Source organism: Girardinichthys multiradiatus, chromosome 17 (assembly GCF_021462225.1).
Source record: "Girardinichthys multiradiatus isolate DD_20200921_A chromosome 17, DD_fGirMul_XY1, whole genome shotgun sequence".
Lineage (NCBI taxonomy): Eukaryota > Metazoa > Chordata > Actinopteri > Cyprinodontiformes > Goodeidae > Girardinichthys > Girardinichthys multiradiatus.
The window spans coordinates 29661487-29682253 of record NC_061809.1 but is presented as its reverse complement, the minus strand read 5'-3'; the positions used below and the strand labels follow the sequence as shown (position 1 = coordinate 29682253).

At 43.3% G+C, this 20767-nt stretch overlaps 1 protein-coding gene across 5 annotated transcripts in view; it reads right to left on the bottom strand.

The window, feature by feature from the left end:
* sfmbt2 (Scm like with four mbt domains 2) overlaps positions 1 to 20767 on the bottom strand; it is a 55620-nt gene that overhangs the window by 30070 nt on the left and 4783 nt on the right. For 4 of the 5 annotated variants that reach the window (XM_047389840.1, XM_047389841.1, XM_047389839.1 and 1 more), the window contains exons 2-5: positions 11426 to 11600; positions 9122 to 9210; positions 4722 to 4962; positions 443 to 463 (exon numbers count right to left, since the gene is read on the bottom strand). In XM_047389840.1, coding sequence (XP_047245796.1) covers positions 443 to 463; positions 4722 to 4962; positions 9122 to 9210; positions 11426 to 11507 — 433 coding nt within the window. In that variant the 5' untranslated portion in view covers positions 11508 to 11600. The remainder of the gene's footprint in view (positions 1 to 442; positions 464 to 4721; positions 4963 to 9121; positions 9211 to 11425; positions 11601 to 20767) is intronic. The other variant, XM_047389843.1, reaches the window with a different exon arrangement.

The following is a 20767-nucleotide window of genomic DNA, read 5'->3' as shown; positions in this document are numbered from 1 at the left end:
ATCAAATGCTGCCAAATCAAACTCAAGTGACTGGACATCAGCAGTTAGTGTGGGCTCAGAAGGTTCAGACCATCTAATGATCTTATCTCCATGACACGTTCTTTAACTTCTGGACTGATGACCTTCATCACATGGAAGGAGGGCGTCGTTTATCAGAGCTCCAAGTTTCTGTCTCCCAGTTATCATTGGAGCACAGCAGTGTGTGTGTGTGTGTGTGTTTTATCTCTGCTAAAACACACTTGTTCAGCACTCGCCTAGAAAGCATGCAAGGAGAGACAAGATGTAAGAACTGAGCTGAGAGGTCACTCCCTGCAGACAGGAGGGGGAAGAGGAGGAAGAGGCAGCAGCCTGAGCATGCAGCACTGAGGTCTAACAGTCGTGTTCATTTCACGTCAGTCACTAGTGAAGCAGGCAGGTCTGATGCTCACATGGAGCAGCTTACCTGTTCTTAGGTAAATGTTATCTGAGAAGTGAAAAGAACACAAAACGAGAAGGAAACAGGTTAACAGAGGTGTAATCTTTCTCTCTCTCACACACACACACACACACACACACACACACACACACACACACACACACACACACACAACAATATTTACACTATCACTGAATTGCACACAGATGCTTGAAATGAATAAATAAAAAGTAATTTCTGGTCATATTGATCCGCCTGCTGGACGTATCAGAAGCTTCTGTAAAGTATTGGCACCCTGGTCAGTGATGTCAGCTCTGCTTGGTGGGATTTTAAACCAACTTCTCCACTTTAACTTCAACACAACTTTACCTTCTGATTCATAGGAGATGATGAATTCAGAAAGTGAACCTTCCAGTGTTTCCTCTGAACTTTGCTGGTTTCTAACAGCAAATGTTTTCACTGAAGATATGAGAGAAAGATCTGGTTCTGGACCTGTCTAATTGGGTTCATCAGCCTCTTACAGTTGATGGATCTCTTTGACCTTCTTTCCCACCAGATGTATCTGCATCACCACAGACAGACAGTATTTCAGCAGATCCTCTGCCTGGATCTCCAAACTGCCAAGTGTTTATTAAAAATATATATTTGTAACTGAAAACGTAAATCAAACCCATCATTATTAAAGCATTTTTAAAGTAATACATAAAGTGTTTTTGACTTAAACTTGAATTATGCGTGGTGTAAAATCCCTCAGGGTGAGTTGGATCTGGGGGATTATTGAGGATCACCACTGGAGTACCTGGGGGTTCTGGTGGAACTCTTAAAGGTTGCATACAGAACTGGAGGAACTTCAGATCATTTACTGCAGAACAGAGGCTGCAACGTAAACCATTAAAAATCAGAGAGAATGAATGTCAGAAACTGATCCTGATTAGTTCATTTTGGCAAATTATTCTGAGGAGCATCTAAGAACTCCTCTTCAACTTTAAGGAGATGTTAGTTTGTACACTTTATCCTTTTATAGGGAATCCACGATGGATAAAAATCAGAGCCTTCACCAAGAACTTCACTGGTCCAGACAGTATTTCTACAGTACATTTTCTTTTATTTGGGCACCAGTTGATATGATTCACTGAATTAATGATCTGTGCAGAAGCTGCAGCTCAAGGCAAACATGGAGGTTTTATTATTAGTGGAACATCCTTGGTGGAACCTGGAGGTTTATCTGGAGTCAGCGGTGGCTCTGAGGGGGGTGATGCTCAGCTACCGCAACATTTATTAAAGCTGCAGCTCGTGAGCTCCGACTGTCCATCACACATACTACAACTACCAGACGCTCCAGACAGCAACTTTTTGCAGACGGCAACCTTCAGCCTCTATGACCGACACCAACAGTTTGCTGAGATGTCAAATAAATATCAATGAAATGATATTTGGTATACAGGTCCTTCTCAAAATATTAGCATATTGTGATAAAGTTCATTATTTTCCATAATGTCATGATGAAAATTTAACATTCATATATTTTAGATTCATTGCACACTAACTGAAATATTTCAGGTCTTTTATTGTCTTAATACGGATGATTTTAGCATACAGCTCATGAAAACCCAAAATTCCTATCTCACAAAATTAGCATATTTCATCCGACCAATAAAAGAAAAGTGTTTTTAATACAAAAAACGTCAACCTTCAAATAATCATGTACAGTTATGCACTCAATACTTGGTTGGGAATCCTTTGGCAGAAATGACTGCTTCAATGCGGCGTGGCATGGAGGCAATCAGCCTGTGGCACTGCTGAGGTCTTATGGAAGCCCAGGATGCTTCGATAGCGGCCTTTAGCTCATCCAGAGTGTTGGGTCTTGAGTCTCTCAACGTTCTCTTCACAATATCCCACAGATTCTCTATGGGGTTCAGGTCAGGAGAGTTGGCAGGCCAATTGAGCACAGTGATACCATGGTCAGTAAACCATTTACCAGTGGTTTTGGCACTGTGAGCAGGTGCCAGGTCGTGCTGAAAAATGAAATCTTCATCTCCATAAAGCTTTTCAGCAGATGGAAGCATGAAGTGCTCCAAAATCTCCTGATAGCTAGCTGCATTGACCCTGCCCTTGATAAAACACAGTGGACCAACACCAGCAGCTGACACGGCACCCCAGACCATCACTGACTGTGGGTACTTGACACTGGACTTCTGGCATTTTGGCATTTCCTTCTCCCCAGTCTTCCTCCAGACTCTGGCACCTTGATTTCCGAATGACATGCAGAATTTGCTTTCATCCGAAAAAAGTACTTTGGACCACTGAGCAACAGTCCAGTGCTGCTTCTCTGTAGCCCAGGTCTGGGGAATGCGGCACCTGTAGCCCATTTCCTGCACACGCCTGTGCACGGTGGCTCTGGATGTTTCTACTCCAGACTCAGTCCACTGCTTCCGCAGGTCCCCCAAGGTCTGGAATCGGCCCTTCTCCACAATCTTCCTCAGGGTCCGGTCACCTCTTCTCGTTGCGCAGCGTTTTCTGCCACACTTTTTCCTTCCCACAGACTTCCCACTGAGGTGCCTTGATACAGCACTCTGGGAACAGCCTATTTGTTCAGAAATGTCTTTCTGTGTCTTACCCTCTTGCTTGAGGGTGTCAATAGTGGCCTTCTGGACAGCAGTCAGGTCGGCAGTCTTACCCATGATTGGGGTTTTGAGTGATGAACCAGGCTGGGAGTTTTAAAGGCCTCAGGAATCTTTTGCAGGTGTTTAGAGTTAACTCGTTGATTCAGATGATTAGGTTCATAGCTCGTTTAGAGACCCTTTTAATGATATGCTAATTTTGTGAGATAGGAATTTTGGGTTTTCATGAGCTGTATGCCAAAATCATCCGTATTAAGACAATAAAAGACCTGAAATATTTCAGTTAGTGTGCAATGAATCTAAAATATATGAATGTTAAATTTTCATCATGACATTATGGAAAATAATGAACTTTATCACAATATGCTAATATTTTGAGAAGGACCTGTATATGAGATTGTATGGAAACTGTTTGACAGATGGGATCTTTCTTTCATTCCACGTCATGTTACCGTTTGAGCTGCAACACAAACCTTGTAGTTTTGTTGCCTTAATAAAAATATATGTTTTCTTTTGGGAACATTTTAAATGTTTACACCAATTTCAGCAACTAAAAATGCCTGATTGATTTTATGAATGTTTTAAAATGATAAAATTATTATTGATTGGTAGTTTCTGAAACATTTAGATCCCTGAAACCTGCTCAGTGTATTTTTGTTTTCAGGAATTAAACCTCCAGGGTTTTATCTGTCAGCATAAATTCAGATGTGTTGATAACATTTGGTCAGTTTTATATCTTCCATATGCCATTTAAACTAAATAGATCAGTCTGTCATTTTGACATTAGTAAGAGGTTAAAAAACAGGAAATTAATGAATATTTGTTATTTGAAAAATACATTTATACAAAAAGATTCTCTGGCAATTTAAATAGAGCATTTTTTGTGTCTAAGTAACCCAGGAGGAGCAAATTATTTACAAATTAAATGACAAGAATCAAGGTTGATGCCAAATTATTACACTTAGAAATCAAACATGCATCAAGGTGACTTAAATCTCTAAAACTGGAAAAGGAAATTCAAAAACATTTCTAATTTATCATAAGAATATTTCTCTGGCAGTCTCCAATATTTGTGTTCAAGGACCAAGGTGGAAAAATCAATTTACAAACCATTTTGCTCGGCTGAAACCCTCATCATTCTGATGTGCCATAAGGGATGGTTAAGAAAACAAAAAATTTAAGACTTTAATCAGTAAAATTTGCATTTATTAAACTGTGAATATTTAAGGGGAGCATATAAAGATAATATTTCTCAGTGAGTGACTGAGGGACTGAGTGGAGACAACATGAAGGGACCCCAGTGAGGTCCAATCTAACCCTTGTTGGTTCTTCTCCACAACCAGCTCCTTCACACACAAGTCTTTTATTCAACGAGGTTCATGGCCTCAAAACAGTTCACTGAGACCAGAACCGGCCTCACTGGCTGAAAAACACCAACTGAAGCCGACAAAGTTAGATTTGAGTGACTAAATTGAAGTAAGGCAACTTCAGTTATGTTCTGCAATAACTAATACGTGTTGACTTAGTGAAGCGTGCAGAAACCCTGCATGGAGAAGAGTTTAAGGTACTTCTAAAATGTTCCTGTTGACCTTTAAACTTCAGACTTTAACACATAGAAGGAAAGTATTTTATTCATCTGAAACCCCCTGCCTGTGTGTGAGGAACACTGGAGTGTTTCTTCCTACCTTCAGGAGGCATCAGTGTCTTGTTATTCTGGGCGCACCAGCCCACAGGGTGCAGCTCGGCCGTCATCACGTCACACCAGAAGTCAGCCTTGCGGTCGTCGCCGTAGCCGCTGTAGCGCAGCAGGAGTAGCTGGCCGCAGGTGGTGATGATGGTGGCCACCCAGAAGGTTTCTGGGTTGCTCTTGTTGGCCACCTCCAGTTTCATGCCCGGCTGGAAGCTGCTCTGAAGGCTGGTTTCTACCTAAGGGGGACACAACAGGAGTTCATCACTATCTGACTGATTTTAGCTTTTATTTCTAATGAAGTGTAGAGTCAGTTTGGTTCCAAATCTGTTTTTCTGTTTTGTTTTTTCGGCTGTCTCCGACGAACTTTGGTGTTTTCTATTAAACTCAAACATTTTCTTAAACAAATCGATTCAAACGTGAAGCTAAACAGCAAAGCAGAGCATTGAAAATATTAAATTGTTGTATAGTTAGTTTAAAATGCATTAGTCATGAGCAACGGTGCAGTATTCATTAATTCATTAATTTTTAACACTTGTTAGTGTCTTTTGTTGCTCTGGAGGAAACTGCAGAATAACCTTTAATGGCATTATTATAATCCATTAAACTATAGCAGAACATTTAGTGTCAATATCTGATAGAAATATTCTCAACGTCCAAATACTTTTTAATTCAGTGATTTTCCTCAAACAGATTTCTTAAATTTGTCTCCAAATACGAGTAAAATAATTAAAACTGATTTATTTAAAGTTACTTTGGATTCAAAAAATAATTAAAATTTTCATCTATTTTGAGGCATTGTTGTTTCAGCATTTGTGAGAAATAAGTATCTTACACAAAGCAGACAGCAGTGAGACCAATCTCTGTTTGAAGAATTGGGCAGAAATATTAATGGGGGAATCATGCATTAAGCTAGAAAAGGCAGAACCACGTTAAAAACTTTAGTTCCAGCATCTAAAACATCGTAAACCCAAAACTTTCCAAACACTTTGACAGCTGGCTATATAAGGTCTAAACTCCATACTGATATTACTATCTGTCTCTGAATGCCACACAGGGTCTCTGGAATTAGCTCAGACTTTAACATACAGAAGGAAAGTATTTTATTCATCTGAAACCCCCTGCCTGTGTGTGAGGAACAAGCAACACTGGAGTGTTTCTTCCTACCTTCAGGAGGCATCAGCCAGAAAGATCGCAACAGACAGCAGAAATTAGGGTGATGGTCAGTTTACAGTTTTGGTTGTTTCCTACCCATCTTTTGTACAGAATAAATCAGTTTTTACGCATTGTGGAGTCTGTTACAACATTTCACATATTTTCCTACAATTAACTCAGAGCTTACTGTGGTAGATGTGGTTCTGTGATTCTGGTAAATAATGTTATATTTCAAGAAAGCCTGCTGACCAATGCAGAGATAACAGCAACACATAGATATAGATTGTAATATATAATACCGTTAGAGTACTTAAAAAGAATTAATCATTGCATAGAAATTAGTTTCTCGGGTCGGAAATGGAAGTCAGAAGGGAGGAACTACTGGAAACAAATTGGCAAAGGAGAGAATTGACCCGCAGCCAAAAGGATTGATTACTAAAATGATCTAAACAAGATTAAAAAAATAATTAAATGGTGGTTTGAGAGAATCCAACCACAGGTTAACAGTTTTCACAGCAACAGGGACATTTGCCAAGAAATATTTGATATGAAAATACCTTCCAATGTTTTGCAAATTTTCAAAGAAAGAGTTGGTTTACATTTGTTTTAAAACTGGCATTGATCTGAGCAGTAGCCACTAGCTTCAGTAGCCATTAGCTTCAGTAGCCACTAGCTTGATTACTGTGAGCAAAAGTAGCCACTAGCTTCAATAGTCATTAGCTTGGGCATCTGTTAGCAAAAGTAGCCACTAGTTTCAGTAACCATTAGCTTCAGTAGCCATTAGCTTCAGTAGCCACTAGCTTGATTACTGTGAGCAAAAGTAGCCACTAGCTTCAATAGTCATTAGCTTGAGCATCTGTTAGCAAAGGTAGCCACTAGCTTCAGTAGCCATTAGCTTGGGCATCTGTTAGCAAAAGTAGCCACTAGCTTCAATAGTCATTAGCTTGAGCATCTGTTAGCAAAAGTAGCCATTGATAACAAAATAATAATTTTCATACTGGTCCTTGCGTAAGAAGATTTAAATAGCGACAAAGCACCTTAAAACCAAACAAAAAAGTAATAAATCTATGCTGGAGTGCTACAATTCAACAGGAAATTCACATTTAGCCCTCAAACACCAATGAATGGATGAGACAACATCTTAGAAATAAACACAATACAATTGGCCCCATGACTTCCTGCTGCAACAATGCAAATGTGCAGTCTCTCTCGCTCTCTGCTGGGTTATGTAAGAGGGCAGCCTCGGCAGCAAAGTCTGACTCTTAAGAGTCTGTGTGTGTGTGTAGGCCCAGGAGAAATCATTGTTTCAATTTGTCCAAGCAGAGAGAGAGAAACGAGGGCAGCCCTTCACTAAATCACATTTTCCTGGGGAATTCATTGTCTGTTTCCTAGGAACTCAATCCACTTCCCAACAAGGCAATGTATCTTCCCTGGAGAGTTCCAATCAGCACTCAGACAGCTTTCCAACATCAGGACCAACTCAGAAAGATCACCCTTTCTAATCCTGCCCTCATTACATTCACTGCTGAAGGTGATGGAAGAAACTGAAACACTGACACACTTTTTAAAATCCACAGCATACATGTCTCCACCGGCCAAGACAGCTGCTCCGTCTGTCCAACACACGGTCATCTGATGGATAAGGACCTCACATCCAGGATCAGCTGCCATCCATCTGGACCTTAATGGACCCAGACCTTTGGAATGATCTGGTTTTGGACTGATTTCAAGTCAAATTTGTCATGTGTAAGCTAAATTAATACATTTAATGTACAATGAGACTAGCTTTTTATTAAAAATCATCAACCAACGGAGGATAAAACTGACCGGACCAGCAGAACACATTCATAAAAAGAATCATGTCAAAATGACCGGAAGCCAAAACACAAACAGACATGACACTGAAGACCAACAGAATCAAACTAGGAAACAATCAGTTTCAACATCCCTGATGGTCTGAACTCAGACCAGAGATTAGGCCTTTGGAACAGAATCAAGCCCCCAGCATGACAGATCCTCCACCATACTTTGGGCACAGCAGACCCTCCTGGAGTATTTGTAACTGAGAAGCTCAAGCTGTGTATCATCTGACCCAACCATGCAGCTCAATATAGTTAAACAAACACCACATGTTTATGTTTGTGATGATGTCTGGCATGATTCCCAGGCAGCCAGAGTTTTGCTGGTTGTTATTGAGCTTTGGTGACACCAATAGACCACTTTTTGCTTCAGTTCTCCAACATTGACCTCTGCAGATGTTTTAACCCCCCCCCCATCCTCCTTTGTTGGGAAGTTAAACCCGGGCACCTTTACCTCTGACTGCAGGCATGGGCGAGTTTAGGTGAGATGATTTCTTGCTGACATTTCTGGATTTCTGAACATCAACATACACCTGCTCAACTTGAATGGTATGTTCTCTTGTTTTTCTCACTTTGAAGATAAATGCATCGTTGTGCTATATTATATTTATGGAAAACATCTATTAATAACTATAACTAAAAATTAATTAGGCACTGATTTGGCACCAGGGGAATTTCTGAGCATGTTTTTTTTACCGAGATAATTTAAATGCAATAAAAGATTAATTACTTTTTTAATTTCAAATACTTTTACAGATTTACCAGGAGTGCTGAAGGATGATGTTTTATCTTGATAAACGACTTAAAAAACTAACAACCATCCTCCAAAAGTGTCACCCGACAACTTTCAATCCCAAAAAACAGACTGCTGCATTTGATCTTTCTTCTTCCCATCTTATTCTGTATTGGATCTTTAAATATTTATCATAGAGCATCAAAATAGGTGAAAAGAAGCTACAGCAAATGCATATTTTCTCCATATTCTTAGAACAATGTTCAGCATGCAATGGACTCTTCCTTGTATAAATAATGTGTGGTCTGTGTAGTAACTATTAAAGAGCAGGAAACAATGGAAATATGTGGAATAAAGAAAGTGAGTTAACAGATTTTAGCTTTGCTAAATTATTAAAAAGAAACTGCATTAAAGCAGCGGAAACCTGCAAAGCTAGAGCTTTGTCACAATAAATGTCCCGAATGCTTTTCTGCTTCACTTGTTAAATACTTTTAAAACAGCCAAAGGTCACCTGTGTCAAAAGGAAATATAGACAAAACAAAGAGAGGAGTATTGAAAGCATGAACTCTGCTCCACAGCAGCCTGGACCTCTCCAACGCGGGGTTAGGCAGGTCCAAGCTGCTCATCTCTGAGGCTGACGGTCATACACACATGTCTGAAGGTGGTGTGAGGGGCGGCGTCGGCTCCCGTCTCCTCCATGTACTCCTCCCAGATGAACTCCTCCTCCATGGACTCTGCATCTGAACACAACACAGAGACGTCTGAAATAAGTGCAGACACTAAGAGAACGGACCCATCTGAGGGCACAGTTGTCTTTCAGAACGTCACTGATGTTGGTGCTGAAGTGTTGACCTTCCCAGTGGGACACCGATAAACTCTGTTGTGTTTCTGCAGACTAACCCAGCTTCACACTGCTAATTACAGGTGCAGGTGAAATCCTATTTAAGGCCTGGACCACATAAAAAGGGATCAATAACATTAGATATTTAAGTTTATTATAAATAAGTGTGACAAAATGCTGTATTAGGATTGCAGAACCCCCTACTTTGGACCAAACCAATCTCTCACCCCTGGGAGGTCACATCATTATGAGCTCCACCTGTGTCTCATAGACAAAAACTTGTTCCCCTAAAGACCATCACAGAAACATCATGTTTTACCAAATTATTTCTATGTATAACATTATTAACATCAGTCCTCATCATATGTAACAAGTTTTCTGAAGTTTTAACCCTTTTAAGGCCAGTTTTAATGACTAAAAAGCTTTTATTTAAAGAAAAATAACAAGAAGAAAATGGGTGGTTTTAGGAGAGTTTTATCTGAGTGAATGAATAAGAAATAATTTTTGAATTATTTTCCTTCCATTTTATAAATCTGATTTGTGTTGAGTTTGTCTATCACAGCATGAAGTTTGAGTCTGTAATATTTTCATAATCTGTTTCTTTTTACATGAACTAACTATAAAATAAAACTCTTGCTAACAGAAAACAGCTATAAATAAACCATAGGATCGTTTCTTCACTGTGAGGAGCAGAGCTGCTGTAAATGCTCCATCTCTGTGATGCTGATGTTCTGATGTAGCACGCTGTATGCTGAGGGTCAGCTTGGCTCTACAGCAGCTTTAGGTGATCTCTGACCACGAAGGCTAATGTGTAGGTCCTGCCTGATGACATCCTGGAGGGGTTGTGTCTCACTGTGCCCCATGCAGAAATCAAGATGTCACCAGGTTGCTGTGCCTGTTTTATGAAGGACTGCTCAACTACTGTGGTGGAACTGCAACCTGCATCAGTAGCATTTTTCTTTATAATGTAAAAGTCAACTATTTAACATAAAAATGCTCAGGGCTGGAGGAAATGCACCACAGAGAAGTTCACATGCTCTATTGTCTTTTACTGAAACCCACGTCAAAATGTTCTGCAATGCTGACAGGCTTGTGGCGTTCAGGAAACCTCTGTAAATTTCAACACTTTTCACCAACAAATAAATATTGTGTCAGTGAAACATCTGCGCAGTTTCCATCACTTTGTTCAGTTGGATTTCACCAGATGTTGCATTCAGGGGAACCTGGGAGCTCAGGCATCCCAGGATTCTATGCTACAAACTCAGATGAATGTTGTAGAAAACTGCTACTTGCAAATGTCCTTTGGACAGATAAGTCTGAAATAGAGATGTTTCACCAAAAACGAACAGAACCATGTTTGAAGAAAACCAAACACAGCAGATCAGCACAAACACCTCAGATCAACTGTGAGGTACAGAGGTGGAGGGATAATGATCTGGGGTTATTTTGAAGAGGAGTGGACCATTAAAGTCTCTGCAGACCAAAGTATTCAAGAGTTAAATGTGAGTCCATCTGTCCAACAGCTGAAGCTTGGTCCAATCTGGGTCCTCAACAGAACAATCACCCCAAACACAGCAGCAGATCTACAACAGAGTGGCTGGAAGAGAAAATAATAAATATACTGGAATGGTCTAGTCAAAGTCCAAACCTCCACCTGATTAAAATGCTGACATTCATGTGAGAGACTGAATGGGATGCATGATTGGTTCTCCTGCTATTTCACTACGTTCTAAATCTTGTTTCAGCTTCTTCAGGCTGTGAGAATCTCCCCCACTTCCTTTCTGGAGGTGTGTCATGAGACAAAGAATCATTCAGTCTGAGAAATTCAAATTCAGTTTCTGATGGCACAAGTTTCTTCCCATAATTTTGGTAAAAGTTTGGTGAGTTTTTGAATATGTTCAGGGCCCCAAAAAGGCAATTCATTTGTCGCCTGAATAATAATAAGAAACGGAGCAATTACAATAGGCCCTTGCAGCCCTTCCTGCTCGGACCTAATTAAGGCGTACAGAGAAAAATCCAAACAATGACATGCATCTACAGCAGATGTTACCACCACTGATCCATCAGCCTGAAGATGGAAGCTGTATCTAACCACCCAGCCCCAAAAATCTCACCTGTGTTCACCTCTTCCTCCTTCCCATTGGTTGGCGGAGCTGCAGTGAGGGCCAGCGGCTGGTCCTGAGTGCCGGTCTGCATCCTACAGCTTCTGATTTCTGCCAGGATTTGATCTTTGAGCAGATGTGTTTCAATCCTCCCTCAGTGCATCTCTTCACTTCCACCTGATCGGACCTGCAGGAGAAAACTTCAAGCTATGAATTCTTTGATTCCTCACATAACAATCAGGAAATGGATCAATTCAACCAGACAGTTTCTAGAAGTTGGGAGATTTCTTTAATAAACACCTAGTGGGATCATTCAACTGGGAGGACACAAGGCATGTTGAATCTCCAGTCTTTTTCGAATAAATCAACTGATGCTTTGACATCAGACATCAGTGTTTGTGAGGACATGTGTGTGCAGACCAAGACCTTTCACACATACATGACTATAAACCGTGGTTCACTTCACATCTGACAAAGCTGAGTTGGACCAAGGTAAAGGCTCACTGCAGTGGGAACAACCTGGATAAGCAGGCCAGGAACGAACTGACAAAGGAGATCAGGAAAGCAAAGAGAAGCTACAGCGAGAAGCAAAGAAGAGGCTTCTCAGCTAACGATCCAGCAGCAATTTGGAGGAACTTGAATGACATTACTAGCTACATGAATCTGTGATGATCCCCCGACTGGCTCACGACCTCAACAGATTCTTCTGTAGGATGGAAAACCAGCCATTTACACCTCACTCCCACACAAAAGGACCACCTGCACCCCCACCGACAACTCTACAACCTCCTCCCCTATGTCCCCCTGCCTGCATTAAAGATCTCTGAGGAAAATGTAAAAAAAGCTCTTTCAGCATCAGAAGACCAGGAAACCTCCAAGACCTGATGGTATTTCCACCTGAAAAGCCTGCACTTTCAGGCTTTAAGGCTTTTCGACCAACTGGCACATAGTCACATTAAATGACTACAGACCTGTCACAAAGACGTCTGTGGTCATGAAATCTTTTGAGCATCTGGCGTTAAAGCATCTGAAGAACATCACAGACCCCTGATGGACCCCCTTCAGTTTGCTTAACAGGCAAACAGTTAACTTAGGACTACTCTTCATCCTGCACCACCTGGACCACCAAGGGACGTACGCCAGGATCCTGTTTGACCTTTAAGTTTTAGGTCGACGCTTCGGAGACAGTTTCTTCCCCAGGCATCTCTCTGATGGACACAATGAACACCTCACAGCTACCCTGCAGATATATATATATATATATATATATATATATATGTATATATGTATAAAAATAAATAAATAAGTGGGTGTCCAGCATAAGGAGCAGACCTCCAGGTTGAGGTTTCCAAATCTTCCAGGACTGAAACTCTGCAACAGTGAGCAGATGTAAAGTGTAATTTGATGAAGCTGTAATTGCAGACCATCCTCAGCCTCTGCAGCCTGCGCTCTGCAACACGCCTGCACGCTTCTGCAGGTTATTTGCATGCCACAGCAGAACTCAGCCATGTAAAACAATCAAAGTCGGGCGAAGCAGAAAAACTGAAAGGACGCAAGCAAGAAGATGGAACCAACAAATTAACATGAGATGAGATAAATTTGCACACATGAAGGGAGAAACGGAAGCACATGGTGATTGAAAAGCAGCTAAATATAGAAGGTAAATGAGGAAATATGAACGTGTGACACAAACATATTAGAGTTTTAATGATATGGTAATTTGCTCTGCAGGTTTATAATGAGGTTCTGGTTTCTTCTTTTACTTTATCTGTTCTAACCGTCTCCAGGTCTACTCAGACCCTAACAGGTAGAACATGTACAGGGGTTGTACAATGAAACTGAAACACCTGGTTTTAGACCACAATAATTTATTAGTATGGTGTAGGGCCTCCTTTTGTGGCCAATACAGCGTCAATTCGTCTTGAGAATGACATATACAAGTCCTGCACAGTGGTCAGAGGGATTTTAAGCCATTCTTCTTGCAGGATAGTGGTCAGGTCACTACGTGATACTGGTGGAGGAAAACGTTTCCTGACTCGCTCCTCCAAAACACCCCAAAGTGGCTCAATAATATTTAGATCTGGTGACTGTGCAGGCCATGGGAGATGTTCAACTTCGCTTTTATGTTCATCAAACCAATCTTTCACCAGTCTTGCTGTGTGTATTGGTGCATTGTCATCCTGATACACGGCACCGCCTTCAGGATACAATGTTTGAACCATTGGATGCACATGGTCCTCAAGAATGGTTCGATAGTCCTTGGCAGTGACACGCCCATCTAGCACAAGTATTGGGCCAAGGGAATGCCATGATATGGCAGCCCAAACCATCACTGATCCACCCCCATGCTTCACTCTGGGCATGCAACAGTCTGGGTGGTATGCTTCTTTGGGGCTTCTCCACACCGTAACTCTCCCAGATGTGGGGAAAACAGTAAAGGTGGACTCATCAGAGAACAATACATGTTTCACATTGTCCACAGCCCAAGATTTGCTCTCCTTACACCATTGAAACCGACGCTTGGCATTGGCATGAGTGACCAAAGGTTTGGCTATAGCAGCCCGGCCATGTATATTGACCCTGTGGAGCTCCCGACGGACAGTTCTGGTGGAAACAGGAGAGTTGAGGTGCACAATTAATTCTGCCGTGATTTGGGCAGCCGTGGTTTTATGTTTTTTGGATACAATCCGGGTTAGCACCCGAACATCCCTTTTAGACAGCTTCCTCTTGCGTCCACAGTTAATCCTGTTGGATGTGGTTGGTCCTTCTTGGTGGTATGCTGACATTACCCTGGATACCGTGGCTCTTGATACATCACAAAGACTTGCTGTCTTGGTCACAGATGCGCCAGCAAGACGTGCACCAACAATTTGTCCTCTTTTGAACTCTGGTATGTCACCCATAATGTTGTGTGCATTTCAATATTTTGAGCAAAACTGTGCTCTTACCCTGCTAATTGAACCTTCACACTCTGCTCTTACTGGTGCAATGTGCAATCAATGAAGACTGGCTACCAGGCTGGTCCAATTTAGCAATGAAACCTCCCACACTCAAATGACAGGTGTTTCAGTTTCATTGTCCAACCCCTGTAACTGATGATCAGCAAACCAGCAGCATCCTGTTGGACCTGATGAGCAGAGACCTCTAAGCTTGATCTCATGGCCACCGACTGCCAGAGTCGAGGGTTTTATCTGTAGGCAACAAGGGTTCACAAACAGACTAACTTCCTGCATTGCACAACATGTTGCCTCGGAAAGAACAAGACTGACTGAGACGAGTCGGAGTGGACCTATAATAACGTTTACTTTCCTAAATTTGGGAAAATGGAAAGTTTCTCCCTCCCTTTTTAAATGTTCTTCATCAATACTTCTTCATGCTTTCTCAAGATCTTCCACATGTTTCTCTTTGGACGTCCTTCAATCATATGCAACCGAGGAACTCAGTATTGTTTGCTTCTTTTGTTTGTTAAATTTTGTAGATGTTCTGCAAATATTGTGCATCAAAAGATAGTCATATGTTCAGAAATCCAAACAAGTATTGAACATATCGACGTTATTCTCGGTAAATTTATTTTTAATGGCCTGACTGACATTAAATTCACATCAGATGTTAGTAAAAACCCAAGAACTCCCCACATACAAATAAATAAATGAAGTTATGTTTAATAAAGTGGACTTTTACAATTATTAATGACAGAAGACATGAAGGAAAGATGCTGCAAAACAGCAAAAGGCCAAGAAAGCATCTGAAATCTGTCAGTATTTAGAAAGTATCCCCTGCACCTACATTTCAACACATGCAAATTAATGTCAGCTGGTTTAGTACTAACTGCTAGCCTATAAAACGGTTCTCATTCATAGGGTTACTCTGGTGAAAGCATTAATCTCTTTCTCAAGACCTTCTCATTGCTGCAGAACATCCTGATGACATTATTTAAAGCTGCATTTCTAAATGTTTGAATAAAAGAACATCCTTCCACCATAAACCAACCATGGCCAGGCGCTCCTCACAAGATGTGTGAGAGTATTCAAAAAATATCTGAAGAGTTGTCCAAGAGTCCAGGACCAAACACGGCGATTCAGAAAGATCTGGAATAAGCAGGACCAACCTTTCCATGAAAACTCAACCACCATGGCTTCTCTGAATTCTCACGGCACAACACTCCACTGCTGAAGAAAAAAGCCAGGAAGACACTGGAAGCCTGATCAGACGCGACCAAAGTTTACCTGTCTGTATATCACTGCACATCACCCAAAACCTCTGAAACCTGGAGGTGGGAGCATCATCGTGTGGGCTGCTGTGCAGCATCTGATACTGACAAAGCTCATAACTGAGTATAAATGGAGGATGGAAAAAGGAAAATTTTTCAGGAAGACAATATTCTGCCACACAGCCAAGGAAACATCAGCTGGTTTCAGAGGAACAACATAAACCCAGATCCACCTGAAAAAATCTGGAGAGAACTGAAGATTAGAAGGTACGGAGAACCTTCAAGATTTGGAAGAGTGCTGTCCCACCCTGAATAATGCATGAGACTCATTTCTACATACAGAAGACGTCTTGGAGTTCCCATCTCCAACAGAGAATAACAGAGCTTCTGATTTCACGGTTCTGTACTCGTACTCGTCGTCTTCTGCTTATCCGGGACCGGGTCACGGGGCAGCAGACTCAGCAGAGATACCCAGACGTCCCTCTCTCCAGACACCTCCCCAGCTCCTCCAGGGGGAGCCCAAGGCGCTCCCAGGCCAGCCGAGAGACTTAGTCCCTCCAGTGTGTCGTCCGGGGCCATCCCCTGGGCCTCCTCCCGGTGGGACGTGCCTGGAACACCTCCCGAGGAAGGCGTCCAGGAGGCATCCGGTATAGATGCCCGAGCCCCTCACCTGGCTCCTCTCGATGTGGAGGAGCAGCGGCTCTACTCCGAGCCCCTCCCGGATGGCCGAGCTCCTCACCCTATCTCTAAGGGAGTGCCCGGCCACCCTACGGAGGAAGCTCATTTCAGACGCTTGTATCCGGGATCTCGTTCTTTCGGTCATGACCCAAAGTTCATGGCCATAAGTGAGGGTAGGAACCTAGACCGACCGGTAAATCAAGAGCTTCGCTTTTTGGCTGAGCTCTCTCTTCACCACAACGGACCGGTACAGCGCCCCCATTACTGCGGCAGCTGCCACGATCTGTCGATCTCCCGCTCCATTCTTCCCTCACTCGTGAACAAGACCCTGAGATACTTAAACTCCTCCACTTGAGGCCGGAACTCCCCTCCAACCTGAAGAAGACAAGCCACCCTTTTCCGGTCGAGAACCATGGCCTCGGACTCGGAGGAACCTATCCTCATCCCAGCCGCTTCACACTCGGCTGTGAACAGCCCCAGTGCATGTTGTAGGTCTTGGCTAGAAGGGGCCAGCAGGACCACGTCATCTGCAAAAAGAAGAGACAAAATCCTCTGGTCCCCAAACCAGACCCCCTCCGGCCCTTGGCTGCGTCTAGAAATCCTGTCCATAAAAATTATGAACAGGACCGGTGACAAAGGGCAGCCCTGCCGGAGTCCAATATGCACCGGGAACAGGTCCGACTTTGTGCCAGCAATGCGAACCAAACTCCTGCTCCGCTTGTACGGAGATCGGATGGCCCTAATAAAGGGCCCCCGACTCCATACTGCTGGAGCGCCCCCCACAGGGCATCACGAGGGACACGGTCGAATGCTTTCTCCAGGTCCACAAAACACATGTAGACCGGTTGGGCAAACTCCCATGAACCCTCGAGTACCCTGTAGAGGGTACAGAGCTAGTCCAGTGTTCCACGGCCAGTGTTGGCGAAGCACTGCTTCCCCCTCCTGAGGCGGCGGACGGTTTGCCAGAATCGCTTCGAGGCCAACCGGTAGTCCCGGGCCGCAGCACGCTTGGCCTCACGGTACCCGTCAGCTACCTCAAGAGTCCCACAAGCCAACCACAGCCGGTAGGACTCCTCCTTCAGCTTGACAGCGTCCCTTACTGCCGGTGTCCACCGCTGGGTTTGGAGATTGCTGCCGCAACAGGCACCGCAAACCTTACGTCCGCAGCTACGGGCAGCAACATCGACAATAGATGCGGAGAACATGGTCCACTCGGACTATATGTCTCCAGCGTCCCGTGGAATCTGGTCAAAGTTCTCCCGGAGTTGTATACATCCCTGGCCGAGGGCTCCGCCAGACATTCCAGCAGACCCTCACCATGCGCTTGGGCCTGCCAAGTATGTCCGGCTTTCTCTTCCTCCTGCGGATCCAACTCACCACCAGGTGGTGATCAGTGGACAGCTCAGCCCCTCTCTTCACCCGAGTGTCCAAAACATGCGGCCGAAGGTCTGATGATACGACAACAAAGTCGATCATTGACCTTCCGCCTAGGGTGTCCTGGTGCCAAGTGCACTGATGGACACCCTTATGTTTGAACATGGTGTTCATTATGGACAATCCGTGACTAGCACAGAAGTCCAGTAACAAAACACCACTCGGATTCAGATCGGGGAGGCCATTCCTCCCGATCACGCCTCTCCAGGTGTCACTGTCGTTTCCCACGTGGGCGTTGAAGTCCCCCAGCAGAATAATGGAGTCCCCGGGAGGGGCACTATCCAGCACCCCAGACAGGGACGCCAAGAAGGCCGGGTACTCTGCACTACTGCTTGGCCCGTAGGCCGAGACGACAGTCAGAGACCTCTCCCCAACCCGAAGGCGCAGGGATGCGACCCTCTCATCCACTGGGGTAAACCCCGACACAAGACTGCTGAGCTGGGTGACGACAAGCAAACCCATCCCAGCCTGCCGCCTCTCCTCGTGGGCCACTCCAGAGTAGAACCCCTCATGACGACGATTAAATCGAGGCACGTGACGTCGCCCGGTACGGCGGAGCCGGGGTGTCACCCTGGAGCCAGGCCTGGGGTCGGGACTCGTCGAAGAGCGCCTGGTGGCTGGGTTGCTCCTTGCGGGACCTGGCCGGGCCAAGCCCGAAGAAGAGACACGAGGCCATCCCCCAGTGGGCCCATCACCTGCAGGGGGAACCGTGAGGGACCGGTGCAAAGAGGATTGGGTGGCGGACGAAGGTGGAAACCTCAGCAGCCCGATCCCCGGATGCTTAGGCTGGCTCTTGGGACGTGGAATGTCACCTCGCTGGGGGGGAAGGAGCCTGAGCTTGTGCAGGAGGTCGAGAGATATCGACTAGAAATAGTCGGGCTCACCTCCACGCACAGCGGGCTCTGGAACCCATCTCCCCGAGAGGGGCTGGACTCTCTTCTTCACGGTTCTGATAAAAGTATAATTGTTTTTTTGAGAACGTCCTCTGCTGCTGTTAGAGACAGTTGCTCTATGCATGAGACGTGTGGGAGGTATGATTTCACAGCAGGAGGTAAAAACCTGAAACACCTGGTGAACCAGTGTGAGGGATTTCTTCCACTTCATGCAAACAGATCATCTAATCAATAAAATACCACTCAGAGTGACATCACTAATCCAGACCTTCTACCTAGAAGCAAAACCGGATCTTCTCAGAAAAGAAAATTAGGTTTCTTCCTTTAGTATTTTTAATTGCATCATCCTTCACTAGCTGACTTTGACTGGAGGAGGACTTACACAGGTACACAAAAATAGATCAGGTATAGTTTGAAGGACTTTATCCAACATTTCAACAATTTAAAGACCTTAAAATATCAGATTCACATTTTCAGTAAAACAGATAAATAACAGACAAGCTTTTATGCATCGCTCTTAAAATGTCCTGGATCAGCAGCGTTCAGAAACGGGGTAAAAACTGCTCTTCAGTCTATTTGTCTTCAGCAAGGTCTTCAGGTTCTGCATCCAAGCAGTTCCTCTATGATCCCACATGCTGTACAGCTGAACCACACACAGTGATCCAAAGGGTGTTTTACCTACAGAACCACACATGAAAGAACCAATTTTAAACTGGATCTTTAGCTGCTTCGTGTTCAGCAGCCTGTCACCGAACACCATTTCTTTAGCTGAATATAGGATAGATCCCAAAGTTTGACAGGCAGGAAGCAGGTCTTTAGCTCCAAGAAGGTGAATCCCAAAGAGCTGCTGGTGGATGATCAGATCAAGGATGATGCTTGAAAAAGCATAAATGACAAGAAACGATGTCCAGAAACCAACCAGAACTGTCGATGAAGACCACTTTATTACAGTAACGTGGGACTTTATTCAAGCAAAGTGTGAAAAATGATGTTAAACCTTCTTCTACAGGAGAAAACAGGTTAAACTTGACATCACAGAGGTGGAGAAAGCCCTTCAGATGAAGAAACATCTGTCATTAGTTGGTGATGGTCGTCTTTTCACACATTTTGGTCAAGATGTAAATTTTAAGCAAATCTTTGCTTAAAGTCATGGTCATGCTCTGGCCTTCCTTGTACAAAGGCACCAATCAGGCTCTTCCTGGCCAAAATTTCTGGTTTGCTTCTGATCTGCTGATTCTGATTTTAACCAATCAGAACTTGAACTCAAAAAATGCTTTTGTGATCCAACAGAAGGATTCTTCGCATTTATGCATCAAAGCTCATGTTTCTCTGATCTCCCTGATTTGTATTGAAATGAACACATCCAGTAGATGCTGTTGGTTGACGTGTTTACAGATAAGAAAAGGTGGGAGTTTAACGAACAGGAAAACTAGATCTGAGTTTCATTATTTGACCTCTTGATCACGGATCAGAGCGGATCAATGATGCAACTGTCCACCTGCGACCTCCAGCAGGTGGATCAGTGCATCTCCATCAAAATGGAACCCTTTAAAGATCAGGCTGAAGGCTTTAAAATGCAGGACTGGGCATGTACTGATATATTATAGGAAGCTGAAAAGATTATAAACATAACAAAATCCAGATTCTAAAAAAAATTAGAAGCAAAACTCAATAAAAAAAAATTATTGCTTTATTTTTAATGATTGTTTTTCTTGCAGCTTTCTAATTCTGAGATATTAGTAGAGGAGATATTTCAGATCAAATGTTGCACCCCGATATGAGAGATCCACAACAATCCTCAGTTATTTAATGTAAAGTCCTTTAAACGTGTCAATAAAACATCAATAACAAACCTTTTGGCAACAATTGTCAGGATTTACTTCCCTTACTGATAAATTTGATCTTTAAAAAGGTGAAAAATGAAAAAACAAGTTCATCCTGTTTTCCACCAATTCACATTATTATTTCTTGTTCAATGGTCTGGAGCTCATAGATTTTTATTCACAGCAAACATGCAGATCCTGGAACAGCAGAAGCTCCTTCTGCTGCATTAGAGGAGTTGATTAGATACAGTAGAATCAGGAAAACCTGTGGCTGGAGTCCAGTTTGGGACTGAGTTGGAATATCCAAAAAACAAGG